Source organism: Ruditapes philippinarum, unplaced genomic scaffold, assembly GCF_026571515.1.
Source record: "Ruditapes philippinarum isolate M1 unplaced genomic scaffold, ASM2657151v2 ctg2584_1_1_1_1, whole genome shotgun sequence".
Classification (NCBI taxonomy): Eukaryota; Metazoa; Mollusca; class Bivalvia; order Venerida; family Veneridae; genus Ruditapes; species Ruditapes philippinarum.
The window spans coordinates 48,685-64,801 of NW_026857148.1; the positions used below are offsets into that span (position 1 = coordinate 48,685).

The 16,117-nt window shown below is 34.2% G+C and overlaps 2 protein-coding genes across 2 annotated transcripts in view; both read left to right on the forward strand.

Moving 5' to 3' along the window:
- LOC132748934 (lon protease homolog, mitochondrial-like) overlaps positions 1-3,282 on the forward strand; it is a 29,773-nt gene extending 26,491 nt beyond the window's left edge. Inside the window, exon 22 of the mRNA XM_060738605.1 lies at positions 975-3,282. Within this exon, the coding sequence (XP_060594588.1) occupies positions 975-1,136 (162 nt within the window). The 3' untranslated portion in view covers positions 1,137-3,282. The remainder of the gene's footprint in view (positions 1-974) is intronic.
- Positions 1,265-15,824, forward strand: LOC132748937 (lon protease homolog, mitochondrial-like). The gene is given in 9 exon segments (XM_060738608.1): positions 1,265-1,273; positions 3,417-3,593; positions 7,909-8,031; positions 8,444-8,560; positions 8,874-9,014; positions 9,518-9,683; positions 10,076-10,287; positions 11,485-11,649; positions 15,205-15,824. Coding segments are annotated over 9 exon segments (1,230 nt in total). The 3' UTR covers positions 15,325-15,824.
- The last annotated feature ends 293 nt before the right edge of the window (positions 15,825-16,117 follow it).

Consider the following 16,117-nt stretch of genomic DNA (forward strand, 5'->3'; position numbering starts at 1 on the left):
CATAATGTTGTTTGATATGTAAAGCTTAAACTTAACTTTGGCGACGACACAGAACGATTTGTTCTTGATCCCCCGTTTCAAAGAAGTTGGCATCTATTCAGGCAAAAACAGTTAAGTACAGGGTCCAAGTTATAAAGAGTTAAGTACAGGGTCCAAGTTATAAAGAGTTAAGTACAGGGTCCAAGTTATAAAAAGTTAAGTACAGGGTCCAAGTTATAAAAAGTTAAGTACAGGGTCTAAGTTATAAAGAGTTAAGTACAGGGTCCAAGTTATAAAAAGTTAAGTACAGGGTCCAAGTTATAAAAGTTAAGTACAGGGTCCAAGTTATAAACAGTTAATTGCAGGGTCCAAGTTATAAACAGTTAAGTACAGGGCACAATCTATAAACAGTTAAGTACAGGGTCCAAGCTATAAACAGTTAAGTACAGGGCACAAGGTTATACAGATTTTTTCTAAGCTCAAACTCAGATCTCAGGTATTTGAATTGTTACAAACAAGCACAGAATGTACCCTGACCAATGAAAATCCTGGGGGTTAGAGGCAGAGCTCATGAAAAACTTTTATAACCACAAGGCTTAGTTAAGAAACCATGAGCATTTATGAGGAAGTGTTGACTGATTCATAAAATGAGTGTTGAATCAGATTGTTATCAACTAGATAATGTATGTAAGAAATAATGTACCTGTAATTCTTATTTTACTACTCTTGTGCCTTTCCTTGTCTAAGTAATGCTTGAAGCAAAATTTGAGGTATATATCTTCTGTTGGAACTTTGCAAAGTCACATGAACATATCGTATCAGTGTCAGTGCAACTTGAAACTGGAGCATAGCTTTAATTGTAGACACTAGGTCTGCAATTTTCATATAACATTTTTTGTTTACATTGCGTCTGAGTGATCACGTTTTTTTCCAGATTTATATAGACAAGGGTAGTATATATAGAGTTATATTAAAGTTGTATTTTATTGTTGCAGGCAAGGAGAGCAGGTATGAAATGTGTCATTCTGCCAGAAGAAAACCGTAAAGACTTTGCCGACCTACCTGACTGTATCACAAAGGACTTAGAATTTTATTTTGCAGACAATTACACTGATGTTTTTAGAATTGCATTCCCTGACCTCATACCACCAAGTTGATATTTGCTAGTGGCAACGAAAGATGAAAAAGACATATATGAAACTGTTTGTGTAATGTAAAGTGTGGGAAATCCAACTTGGATTTTAAGTGTAATGTTTAAGGGTCATGCCTTTAGTTGAGATCTGAGATGACGAGAGTATGTGAGTTTAACAAGAGAATGGTAGTGACAAGTTGGGTCTATTTTGTGAGCACTGTAGGAAGGGCATTAAGTCTTTATGTGCTCATGTTCATGAGTTTAAAATAAATATAAGGCTTGGTACAGTATGTGTTACAATCACAGTTTGAATCTTGATAGTATAACACATGTAATTCTTCCGTCATTGATTTGGTTTGCTAAAAATAGAAGACTTGACATACGAATACGAATAAAGGCAAGTTAATACTCATACAGAATACACACAAATAGTTTGATAATTGTCACATAATGACAGCTATATTTCAAGATTCAAAACCGCAAAATGGAGAAATATGTATGTTTAGTACAAGGCTATGTTTAAGTGCCATAGTTTGAAAATACAGTTAAAGATACAGTTAGGAACATGGTATTGCCAATATAGATTATACAAATTAAGGTGTGGGGGGGGGTTATTACCAGAATAGATTATACAAAGGGGTTGGGGGAAGAGGGTGGTGCCTAGTTTGTTTCTGAACAAAAATCATTAGTATTTTACCTAAAATGTATTGATCTTGGATCAGTAAAGGTCAAGATATATTGATATAAGTGATGGATCTGCTCAAATTTGTTGAATTTATTCATGTGCGGATTTATTCAACTATAGCGATTTACATATCTAATGAAATTTTGAAATAGTTTTCATTTTTAGCTCGACTATTCGAAGAATATGAGAGCTATTGTAGTCGCCCCGGCGTCCGCGTCCGCGTCGGCGTCTGCGTTGGTTAAAGTTTTTTGTAAAGTCAAATATCTCAATTATTACTTGAGATATTCAATTGAAACTTACAATACTTATTTATAGTAACAAGGTACATCAGATTGAAAAGTTGGATAACTCTGCCTACAATATTGACAGAATTATGCCCCTTTTTAACTTAGAAATTTTGGTTAAAGTTTTTTGTAAAGTCAAATATCTCAATTATTGCTTGAGATATTCAATTGAAATTTAAAATGCTATTTTATAGTAACAATGTACATCAGTTTGCGAAATTGCATAACTCTGCCTGCAATATTTGCAGAATTATTTGCCCCTTTGAAACTTAGAAATTTTGGTTAAAGGTTAAAGGTCTTCAAAGATATTTACTTGAAACTTTACACATGCATTTAGGGTCATAATTGGAGGGTTATAATTGTATGTCACTGACCAAGTTCCATAACTCTATCTTGCATTAAGGCTGATTCATATCCCCTTTTCTACTTAGTCTCTTGGTTAATGTTTTTACATATCTCAATAACTATTAAAGATATTTATTTAAAAGTTCACATATGCATTTAGGGTCATAATTGTAGGTCACTGACAAAGATCCATAATTCTATCTTGCATTAAGGCTGATTTTTCTCCCCTTTTTCAACCTAGAAATTCATCGTAAAGTTTTGCTTATAAGCTGTTATCTCAATAACTACTGAAGGGTTTGTGCCTTTTTTGGACAATTTTATGCATTCATAATAATAAAGCAGTGATTTACTTGATAAAACATCTTAATAACAAGCCTTTGTACCTTTTCTGTCAAATTTATGTATTCATAGGTAATTAGTATTATTATACTCAATAAAACACCCTTGTGACATTACCTTCCGAAAAGTCAAGCCAATACTGTATAATTAGACTCTCTCTAAGGCCTATAACATGAATTTATAAAAATGAATTAGCCCTTTTGTGAACTTAAAAATTTTAACATTATCAAGGCTCTTATACTATCAAGCACTTAGAATAGTCGAGCGTGCTGTCCTACCGACAGCTCTTTTTTACGATCCTTGTGGATGCATATTTTTACTATCAGAATCAGAATTATAGTAGCACAGATCTGTAGCTAGGCTATGGGACCAAGTTTTAGACATGTGCTACAAATATACCGTTATTGTGATACAGTTATATACTGTGATTGTGTTGTTATAGGTCGAAATGTGTTATAGATATGTAATGTTGAATATCCACTGTTAAATAGAAGGGACATAAAGATTTTCAAAACTTTTGTTGGCTTTTGTCATTTCCTTTCAACTTCTATATTAATCAATAGGTCGATTTTACTGGTGAGCAAAAATTGCCACGCATCCTAATAATACTACTAATAATAAACACTTTATTTCATGAAGAAAACATACTAAGGAACACGTGTTCTCTTCAATTAAACAAAGTATGAACAAGAAATAGTTGAGGGAAGGAATTTATGATGTAGCAGAAATCAAAGGTCATCGTCGTACATATGTTGGCTCCATGCCAGGAAAATTAATCCAGTGTTTGAAGGCAACACAGACTGAGAATCCGTTAGTTCTAATAGATGAGGTGATCATAATTTTATTTTTGCTTTTATTTTATATGCCCGAAAGGGCATATTATGTTATACACCCTGGCGTCCGTCTGTCTGTCTGTCAGCACTCACAGGACAGTAATTATGTGGCTAGAGGGACAATAGGTAACTGTTCTTTCTCTTTGATGTCATTCATCCCGTAATGCTTTTATGTGGCTATTTTCTTTTGCGTGGCTAAAAAGAACAAAAGAGAGAACAATAGAGTAGCCACATTATTACTCTCCTGTTAGAACGTCCGTCCGTTAGCAATTTGGTTTCCGGAGCATAACTTAAGTTCCATTTGGCCCACAATGTTCAAACTTCATAGGCTGATTGTCCATATTGGGTAGAAGACCCCTATTGATTTTGGGGTCAAAGGTCAAGGTCACTATTACCCTAAAACTGAAAACAGTTCCGTCCGTTAGCAATTTGGTTTCCGGAGCATAACTTTAGTTCCATTTGGCCCACAATGTTCAAACTTCATAGGATGATTGTCCATATTAGGTGGAAGACCCCTATTGATTATGGGGTCAAAAGGTCAAAGGTCAAGGTCACTATTACCCTAAAACTGAAAACAGTTCTGCCCAATAGCAATTTGGTTTCCGGAGCATAACTTAAGTTTCATTTGGCCCACAATGTTTAAACTTCATAGGATGATTGTCCATATTGGGTTGAAGACCCCTATTGATTTTGGGGTCAAAAGGTCAAAGGTCAAGGTCACTATTACCTTAAAACTGAAAACAGTTTCCGGAGCATAACTTAAGTTCCATTCGACCCACAATGTTCAAACTTCATAGGATGATTGTCCATTTTAGGTAGAAGACCCCTATTGATTTTGGGGACACAAGGTTAAAGGTCAAGGTCACTATTACCTTGATACTGAAAACAGTTTCCGGAGCATAACTTAAGTTCCAATTGGCCCACAATGTTCAAACTTAATAGGATGATTGTCCATATTGGGTAGAAGACCCCTATTGATTTTGGGGTCAAAAGGTCAAAGGTCAAGGTCACTATTACCTTAAAACTGAAAACAGTTTCCGGAGCATAACTTCAGTTCCATTCGACCCACAATGTTCAAACTTCATAGGATGATTGTCCATATTGGGTAGAAGACCCACCCCTATTGATTTTGGGGTCACAAGGTCAAAGGTCAAGGTCACTATTACCTTGAAACTGAAAAAACAGTTTCCGGAGCATAACTTAAGTTCCATTTGACCCACAACGTTCAAACTTCATAGGATGATTGTCCATATTAGGTGGAAGACCCCTATTGATTTTGGGGTTAAAAGGTCAAAAGTCAAGGTCACTATTACCCTAAAACTGAAAACAGTTCTGTCCAATAGCAATTTGGTTTCCGGAGCATAACTTAAGTTTCATTTGGCCCACAACGTTTAAACTTCATAGGATGATTGTCCATATTGGGTAGAAGACCCCTATTGATTTTGGAGTCAAAAGGTCAAAGGTCAAGGTCACTATTACCTGAAAACAGTTTCCGGAGCATAACTTAAGTTCCATTCGACCCACAATGTTCAAACTTCATAGGATGATTGTCCAAATTAGGTAGAAGACCCCTATTGATTTTGGGGTCACAAGGTCAAAGGTCAAGGTCACTATTACCTTAAAACTGAAAACAGTTTCCGGAGCATAACTTAAGTTCCAATTGGCCCACAATGTTCAAATTTCACAGGATGATTGTCCATATTGGGTAGAAGACCCCTATTGATTTTGGGGTCAAAAGGTCAAAGGTCAAGGTCACTATTACCTTAAAACTGAAAACAGTTTCCGTAGCATAACTTAAGTTCCATTTGACCCACAATGTTCAAACTTCATAGGGTGATTGTCCATATTGGGCAAAAGATCCCTATTGATTTTGGGGTCAAAAGGTCAAAGGTCAAGGTCACTATTACCTTGAAACTGAAAACAGTTTCCGGAGCATAACCTAAGTTCCATTTGACCCACAATGTTCAAACTTCATAGGATGATTGTCCATATTGGGTAGAAGACCCCTTTTGATGTTGGGGTCACAAGGTCAAAGGTCAAGGTCACTATTACCTTGATACTGAAAACAGTTTCCGGAGCATAACTTAAGTTCCATTTGGCCCACAATGTTCAAACTTCATAGGATGATTGTCCATATTGGGTAGAAGACCCCTATTTATTTTGGGGTCAAAAGGTCAAGGGTCAAGGTCACTATATCCTTAAAACTGAAAATAGTTTCCGGAGCATAACTTAAGTTCCATTTGGCCTACAATATTCAAACTTCATAGGATGATTGTCCATATTGGGCAAAAGATCCCTTTTGATTTTGGGGTCACTAGGTCAAAGGTCAAGGTCACAATTACCTTTAACAGTTTCCGGAGCATAAATTAAGTTCCATTTGGCCCACTATATTCAAACTTCATAGGATGATTGTCCATATTGGGTAGAAGACCCCTATTGATTTTGGGGTCACTAGGTCAAAGGTCAAAGTCACTTTTACTTTATTACTGAAAACAGTTTCTAGAGCATAATTGAAGTTCCAATTGGCCCACAATATTCAAACTTCTTAGGATGATTGTCCATATAAGGTACAAGACCCATATTGATTTTGGGGTCACAAGGTCAAAGGTCAAGGTCATTATTAATAACTTAAGTATTAATCAACCTACAGCTGTAAAATTTTATAGGATTAACAGCTAATTGCCATGTCTTACAAATGCTTCATCCTTACTAAAAAAAACAAACAACACTTTCGGGCATATAATGCTCCGCCAAGCGGTGCTCTTGTAACTTTTGTACCTGTCTTGTGTGGCACACTGCAATTCAACAACCATTAAAAATGTAAGAAACAGTGATAATGTATGAATACAAGAATTTTTTCACCAGTAAATTTCATTACAAAAAATGGGCAATTTCTTATATGAAGAAGGTAGGCAAGTGTCTGCTTGAGAAGCACATTTCATCTGGTTAACCTAAACCGGCAAGTTGGAAATGGCTTAATAATTTCCACACTTACTTATCAATACAATGTACATGATATTGCCAAGTTATATAAAAGTGCCATCCATTTCCCCAGTAATTTCCCTTTTATCACTTTGAAAATAGGGCCTTGTATGGTTAACCTATTCCGCCAAGTTGGATTTATAAAAAAAATTTCACCTAATTACTTAATTTATTAAATGAAATCTTTCATATTTGGTAAGTTGATACCTTTAACAGTCCTCTAATTTTTTGTGGGGTTAGGCGTCTCTAGGTCAAGGTCAAGGTCACTTGTGTAAAAAAATAAATTTAAACATTTCTGCTCATACAGCCTTTATTTTTAAGTTAATGTCTTTCATGTTTATAATAGTTATACCAAGGGAGGTCCTCTTCCTTTTCCTTTAGTAAGGGGTCATTTGGGTCAAGGTCACCAATGTCAAAAATAGACTTTTTACACTTTTACAGGTGTATTAACCTTATTCTATCGACAGATGTCTTGTATATTTTGTAGGAACATAAAATTGAGGTATTCTCATTTGGATGGAGGTAGGGGTCAGTTGGGTCAAGGTCACCAGTGCTTAAAAAAGATTTTTACACTTTTGCTCATACAGCCTTTATTTATTGACAGATTTGTATTATAATTGGTAGGAAGATAACTTACATGGTATTCTTCCTTTGGATGGAGTTAGGGGTCAGTTGGGTCAAGGTCAACAGTGCTAAAAATAGATTTTTACACTTTTGCCCATACAGCCTTTATATATTGACAGATTTATTTCATATTTGGTAGGAAAATAAGTTGCATGATATTCTTCCTTTGGATGGAGTTAGGGGTCAGTTGGGTCAAGGTCACCAGTGCTAAAAATAGATTATTTACACTTGCCCATACAGCCTTTATTTATTGACAAATTTATTTCATATTTGGTAGGAAAATAACGTGCATGATATTATTCCTTTTGATAGAGGTAGGGGTCAGTTGGTCAAGGTCAAGGGTGCCAATTACAGATTTCTACACATGATTGGTTTTCTTCATGACCTGCGATAATTTGCTTGCATCTCTTAGTAACAAATTGTTCTTTCTTATCATTTAAAAAAGTGTTAACAATTAATGAAGGCATTTACTTACTGAGTTTAATAGCTAAAGGCTTTTGAGAGAAATAATAAAGATGAAAAGGCTAAGATGGAAAAGAAACTGAAGGATAGAGTAAAACATGCTCAGGTGAGAAGACACATACAAATTAGCTACTTCACTCTCTAAAGTTAAATTATTGACAACAGTGAGTTTATCAAATCAAACACAGATTCTTGTTTATTTCATAGGAAGATGGTCATTATAGTTTTTGTGTTACTTTTTAGGTTGATAAGATTTTCAGAGGACATATAGGAGACCCTACATCAGCATTGTTAGAAGTATTAGATCCAGAACAAAATGCCAACTTCTTAGATCATTATCTTGATGTCAATGTTGATCTATCTAAAGTAATTATCACTTTGTTAGTTGTTGATTTATATTATGACGATAAATTAAAACTTGATGATATCTTGTTTTTCTTCCAAAATTTAGAGATGATACAGAATTTCTTAGAACACCTTAGGTTAGTACAGGAAATTTTGTTATAAAGAGAAACTGATAAAACACTTTAAGGGGACAATTTTTTGTCTGTATTTAATCAAAAATAGCTGTAAGTATAGATTTTCCTGGTCTTGAAGGTTGAGGCTTCTGTTCCATGACTTTGAATTCCCTATGTTTTGTTCATCAAAGTTGACTGAAATTTTGACATATACACAACAGAAGACATACTGAGAAAGATTGGAAATTATGAAAAACTTAGCTTATAGTTTGTAGGTGTTGTTATAATGATATATGAAAATAAATTGTAATATATTGTAGGTATTATTTATCTGTACTGCCAATAATCGTGAGAGAATTCCCGGACCATTGTTAGACAGGATGGAGCTTATAGATTTATCTGGTTATGTTGCTGAGGAGAAGTTAGCTATAGCTGAGGTAATATTATATATGTATGGTAATTTTATATACTTACTGGCGTTCGCTCGGTAATTTTATATGTAATCTTTGTAAACACACTTAATCAGCTATCTACTCCTTTTGTCACAATCTGAAATTTGTGCAGGATATTTGACACATAAGTTTTCCCTCTGTGTTACAGTCTTTTATGAGAGTAAGAAAATGTGCTATACTTTAATTGAAAACTAAGTGATTTTGTCAAGCTTTTTCTTGGTCAGTATTTTTGCCTTGGAAAAAAATTCCCTTGCTTTATTTTTATGTTACTAGATATTTCTTTAATTTTGTTTGATAGAAACATTTGGTGCCTCAAGCTCAGGAACACTCGGGAATCAAGGCAGATCAGGTGACGCTATCCCAGAATGCCCTCCAGGAATTAATACACCATTATTGTAGAGAGAGTGGTGTGAGAAATCTACAGAAACATGTAGAAAAGGTATGTGATAATAAATGGAAACTTCTAGCTTCAGAATGTATATGCTATGCTTTATGAAATGATTATGAAATATTTCTGTTTGAGTTACTGAAACAATGTATGAATTTATTCATATTTGTAAAGAATCAATAGAACAATAACAAAGTAACAAGGATTAAACAACAGCCCCAAGATTTACAAAGCAAAATAGAACTAGCAAAGACTTTTAAGTGCAAGTATATATTCTAGAAAATAAGTGCCCGAGGCTACTAAATGTAGCATTAGTCCAATGATAATTGCAAGGTCAGTGTGTTGGGTCTGTGTAGAGGTTTAGACTGCAAAACTTACCACAAGAAAAACTCATCAAAATGATGAACCAGGGTTCTCATTAACATCAGATCATTTTTGCAACCATTTCATTTTTATGTTGAATTTTAAAAAAACAGACACAAGTAATCTATAACTGGCCTTTCCTATAATATGGCAATAAAATAAAATTTAATTTTCCTTTATATTCCTTTCAGATTTACAGGAAAGCTGCATTTAAAATAGTATCTGGAGATGCCACGAATGTTATAGTTGGTTTAAATGAACTACAAGATTTTGTTGGCAAGCCCCTGTTTACAAAGGATAGGATGTACCAGTCAACTCCTGCTGGTGTTGTTACAGGCCTGGCATGGACGTCCATGGGTATATAGTTTTAAAATATCACTGTATTAGATAGTTCATTTCTTTTGAGTGAATGTTCATAAATGCCAACTTTTCATATTTCATTTAGACAGTTCTTTACTGTTAGAGGCATCATAAAATACCTGTACTATATAGAGCAGACCAAGATCAGCCAGCACCGTCTAATAATGATCTGGAAAGTTGTTTATGTTGACAAATGTTAGTCTACAGTTGGTTTTTTAAAGCAGTTTTCTTAAAGAGGTAATTTGTAAATTTAAATTATTTAAATGGGTTGATAAAATGCTGTAGGTCAAGTTTTCTGTGTGGTCTTTATGACAGACAATACTGTTTTCGTAATGTAGTGCAGTAAAAAACAACAATAAAAACACATTCCTCTGGATTTATTGTGCTAGGTGGAGCATCATTATATATAGAGACAATCATTAAGAAAGCAGTTGACAATGACCCGGAAAAGAAAGGTTCTCTAGAGATTACAGGTAACATTAGTAAAGTGATGGAAGAGAGTGTACATATAGCATACACCCAGGCTAAGTTGTTACTTGATAAACTAGATCCAGGAAACAAACAACTCGAAAAGGGCGAATTACATCTTCATATACCAGAGGTAATCCATTCATATTAACCTCAAAATTTCAATCTTTTATGAAAAAGAAAGAAAAAACAAGAAAAAGAAATAAAATGTTAAAAAAATTGGTAATTTTAGTTGGTTTAACATGTCGGCAACACTGGCATAGTCATATTTGACCCTAACAGTTTTGCTTTGTTGGGCCTTTTTATCCCCCTATTGCTTTTGGAAGGGATGCATAAAGGTTTGCCCTTGTCCGTTCTTCTCTCCGTCTGTTTGTCTGTAGACTGACAAAACAGTGGAGCGTGGGGGCACATTTCTAGTTTGATAATTTTATGTTAACCATAAGGCTAATACATATGTTAAGATTTACTTTTAATTAATTGAACAAGATGAATTGAACAGAAAATTAATTCTTACCTTGTTGCTTGATATTTTAAGAGATTTCAGTATCAAAATGATAAATCTATTAGAATAGAATCTGTGTGCAGAGATATACAGACTTACCTGGCTATACTTGTGTATTTCTAGCTGCAATCATTCAAAGGCATTAAAACAATTAATTCTGTTCAATTATCAAGTTGTATTACACCAACCTTTTGACATTTGCATGAAATAAAATGAAAGCTACCTAGTCTTAGAATTTTAGTTAAATTTCTTTGATAATGTTCTGTAGTCTCAGTCAAATTTTATTTATCTCCCCTGATACAATAGACAATGAAATTATAAAGATAATTAGTTATAAATTCGGCTTTTGCAATATAAATGTAGTCTCTGCATCAGTCAATGGTAACACAAAGAGGGTTTAAACAAGTATTTACCTCTTTTATGATTGTTTTGTTTTAATGTCTTAAATCCACTCGCATTGCGGGAAGGATTTAACCATCTTACTAAATGTCCCTATTATTCTTCAGTGCTTAGTGTAGGAGTAGCAGACTTATATATGATTATTGCAATGATCTTGATAGTTAACATCTATTGCTTTAGGTATAAATTTTCTGCTCTCAAGGTTTTGTAAAAAAAAAGAAAGAAAAAGAGTCAAAATTCATTGTTCATGGAATAAAGAAAAGTTTCACTTTACAAGAAATAGATCTATGGTTACATTGTATTTGACAATTCCTTGAAATATTTTTGTGTTTTGTGAAAGCTGTAATAGAAATATGTAAATTCACAAAAAAGACATATATTTTGAATAAATAACACATCACATTTATACAAGTTATTTTTCTCTCCTAGGGAGCCACACCAAAAGATGGACCAAGTGCTGGTGTTACCATAGTTACAGCATTATTGTCTCTAGGTCTTGATAAGCCATGTAGACAAGATCTAGCTATGACAGGAGAAATCTCTCTTACAGGCAAAGTTCTAGCTATAGGTGGAGTGAAAGAAAAAGTTCTAGCAGTAAGTTTTATTTGGCCATAGTGATTGCATTGTTATACCTTACTTTTATTCTGCTGCTCTATACTGTTGACTGACTAACTTCAAATTTCATCTTAATACACCCATATTTGGTAAGTTGATCAAGAAATTCAGAAGGTTAATGGCCAAACATAATGTTGTTTGATATGTAAAGCTTAAACTTAACTTTGGCGATGACACAGAATGATTTGTTCTTGATCCCCCGTTTCAAAGAGGTTGGCATCTATTCAGGCAAAAACAGTTAAGTACAGGGTCCAAGTTATAAAGAATTAAGTACAGGGTCCAAGTCATAAAAAGTTAAGTACAGTTTCCAAGTTATAAAAAGTTAAGTACAGGTTTAAGTTATAAAGAGTAAAGTACAGGGTCCAAGTTATAAAAAGTTAAGTACAGGGTCCAAGTTAAAAACAGTTAAGTACAGGGTCCAAGTTATAAAAAGTTAAGTACAGGGTCCAAGTTATAAACAGTTAAGTACAGGGTCCAAGTTATAAAAAGTTAAGTACAGGGTCCAAGTTATAAACAGTTAAGTACAGGGCACAAGGTTATACAGATTTTTTCTAAGCTCAAACTCAGATCTCAGGTATTTGAATTGTTACAAACAAGCACAGAATGTACCCTGACCAATGAAAATCCTGGGGGTTAGAGGCAGAGCTCATGAAAAACTTTTATAACCACAAGGCTTAGTTAAGAAACCATGAACATTTATGAGGAAGTGTTGATTGATTCATAAAATGAGTGTTGTTATCAACTAGACAATGTATGTAAGAAATTATGTACCTGTAATTCTTATTTTACTACTCTTGTGCCTTTCCTTGTCTAAGTAATGCTTGAAGCAAAATTTGAGGTATATATCTTCTGTTGGAACTTTGCAAAGTCACATGAACATATCAGTGTCAGTGCAACTTGAAACTGGACCATAGCTTTAATTGTAGACACTAGGTCTGCAATTTTCATATAACATTTTTTGTTTACATTGCGTCTGAGTGATCACGTTTTTTATGCCACCGCAGCATCTGCGATGCGGTGGCATATAGCGATTCACCTGTGTGTATGTGTGTGTGTGTGTTTGTTTGTTTGTTTGTGTGTGTGTGTGTTAATAGATTATATAGTGAACTTAAAAATCTTCTTGTTAAAAACCACTAGTCCAATTTCAACCAACTTGGCAGGATTGTTTCCTTGGGTGAAGGGCTTCCAAAGTTGTTGAAAGAATTTCATTCCATGCAGAAATCTGGTTGCCATGGCAACCAAAAGGAATTATAAGAATAAATTTTAAAAGATCTTCTTGTATAGACCCAAAAGGCCTAGAGCTTAGATATTTTGCATAAGCATTGTCTGGTAGAACTCTACCAAGATTGTTTCAAATTATAGCCTGGGGTCAAAAAATCGCCCCGCCCGGGGGTCATTGTTTTTTTTTTTTTTTCACTATATGTACATAGTAAAAACTTAAAAATACCTTCTTGTAAAGACTGAAAAGGCCTAGAGCTTAGATATTTTGCATAAGGCATTGTCTGGTAAACCTCTACCAAGATTGTTCAAATTATTAGCCCTGGGTCAAAATCGGGCCCCCCCCGGGGTCATTGATTTCACAATATGTACATATAGTAAAAACTTAAATACCTTTCTTGTAAAAGAACCAAAAGGCTAGAGCTTAGATATTTTGCATAAGGCATGTCTGGTAGACCTCTACCCAGGATTGTTCAAATATAGCCCTTGGGTCAAAATCGGCCCCGCCCGTGGGGGTCATTGGTTTTTCCCTATATGTTATATTAGTAAAAACTTTAAAAAAAAATTCTTACTAAGCAATTGACAAATGCTAGAGGGTTAGATATTTTTCATGAAACATTGTGAAGTGAACCGCTAGCAAATTGTTCAAATTATAGCCCTGCGAGGTCAAAATTGCCCCGCCCCGGGGGTCATTGAGTTTTTCAATATATAATATATATATAGTAAAAATCTTGTCTGAAAGGTACAACGGCTTAGAGCTTTAATATTTGTTAAATGATATCATCTATATGAATCTGACCTAAAGTTGTTCAAATTTTGCCTCTAGTGTCAAAATTAGCCCGCCCCAGGGGCCCATAGGTTTCGCTTATATGTTATATAGTAAAAACTTAAAAAATCATCTTCTTTAAATTTACCAAAGACTAGAGTTAAAGATACAAATGTATTTTGCAATGAATCATTAATTGTAGTGAACCTCTAGCAAGATTGTACAAATTATAGCCCTGGGGGTCAAAATTTTGCCCTACCCCCAGGGGTCATTGATTGTTAACTGAAGTACATATAGTAAAAAATTAAAATTACTCGTTTCTGAATTTTTGACGGTACAAGGCTTAGAGCTATTTTGATATGTTTGACATATTACCTTAATAATCATCATTATGGGTCCTCTACTAAAGTTGTTTTAATATATGCCCTAAAGGTGTTAAAATTTGTCTCCCTAGCCCTCATGGTAGGTCACATATTTTTCCTGTATTATATTATAAAGATAAAGAACCTTGAAAAATTCATTCTTCTCTTGAATTGAAAATTCTCTTCTCTAGAAGGTTGACAGAAGGCTAGAGCGTATAAATATATATTGAACTTTGCGAAGTGAACTTACAAGATCTGTCAGAATTTATCGACATTAATGCTTACCTGGGTAAGGCAATACACTTGAATTAGATTCTTTATACCATAGATTTAGTTAAAAAACTAAAAAATATTTTTGTCTGCACATTACCAGGCATAGGACTTTGATTTTCAGTATATAATATCAGTCTATTATCCCTTCTACAAAGTTGTCAAATTTTTCCCCTGGTGTTAAAATTGCCCTTGCCCGGGGGGCAGTGATTCTCAATTCATGTACAATAGTAAAAACAGAAAAAAAACAAATGTTTTCTGAATGGAGAGAAGCTACAGCTTAGATAATTGCTTGAAATGTTGTTTTGGTGGACCTGTATCAAGAATTGTTTTGAATTAAACCCTTGGGTCCTTTTTGTCATTTGATGTACAGCAATGAATTTTGACCATGTGGCACAGTTTTAGTTGTAAAATTTGAACTTTGATATCAGGTGACCTAGATTTTGATTGATGTGACCTACTTTCTTGTCCTTTATGTACAGCTATGAAATTTGAACCATGTGCACAGATTAAATGTAAAGTGAAACTTTGATTTTCAGCTGACCTAGATTTTGACAAGTGTCTTACTGTGTTGTCCTTTTTGATGTAGTCATGAAATTAGGCTGTGTGAAATATGACCTTCACCACCAAATTCACTAGACTCGAGTGCATTGATATATTCCTACTCTGATCTTTTATTGAGTTAACAACAGATTTAACCACTAATCTGATAATAAGAATAAGATAGGTCAGGGATCTATGCATTATGACAATCTTCAAAATTGTATAGAAACAAAAAAAATCTGTTCCTACACTACTATTTAGTGTTGTATTAATGCGGTGGCATAGCATTTTTCTCAAATGCAATCTTGTTCCAGATTTATATAGACAAGGGTAGTATATATAGAGTTATATTAAAGTTGTATTTTATTGTTGCAGGCAAGGAGAGCAGGTATGAAATGTGTCATTCTGCCAGAAGAAAACCGTAAAGACTTTGCAGACCTACCTGACTGTATCACAAAGGACTTAGAATTTTTATTTTGCAGACAATTACACTGATGTTTTTTAGAATTGCATTCCTGATCTCATACCACCAAGTTGATATTTGCTAGTGGCAACGAAAGAGTGAAAAAGACATATATGAAACTGTTTGTGTAATGTAAAGTGTGGGAAATCCAACTTGGATTTTAAGTGTAATGTTTAAGGGTCATGCCTTTAGTTGAGATCTGAGATGATGAGAGTATGTGAGTTTAACAAGAGAATGGTAGTGACAAGTTGGGTCTGTTTTGTGAGCACTGTAGGAAGGGCATTAAGTCTTTATGTGCTCATGTTCATGAATTTAAAATAAATATAAGGCTTGGCACAGTATTGGTACAGTATGTGTTACAATCACAGTTTGAATCTTGATAGTATAACACATGTAATTCTTCCGTCATTGATTTGGTTTGCTAAAAATAGAAGACTTGACATACGAATACGAATACAGGCAAGTTATACTCATACAGAATACACACAAATAGGTTGATAATTGTCACATAATGACAGCAAATTTCAAGATTCAAAACGCAAAATGGAGAAATATGATATGTTTAGTACAAGGCTATGTTTAAGTGCCATAGTTTGAAAATACAGTTATAAAAAACAGTTAAAGATATTACTTAGGAACATGGTATTGCCAATATAGATTATACAAATTAAGGTTGGGGGGGGTTTTACCAGAATAGATTATACAAAGGGGTTGGGGAAGAGGGTGGTGCCCAGTTTTGTTTCTGAACAAAAATCATTAGTATTTTACCTAAAATGTATTGATCTTAAGATCAGTAAAGGTCAAGATATATTTGATATAAGTGAT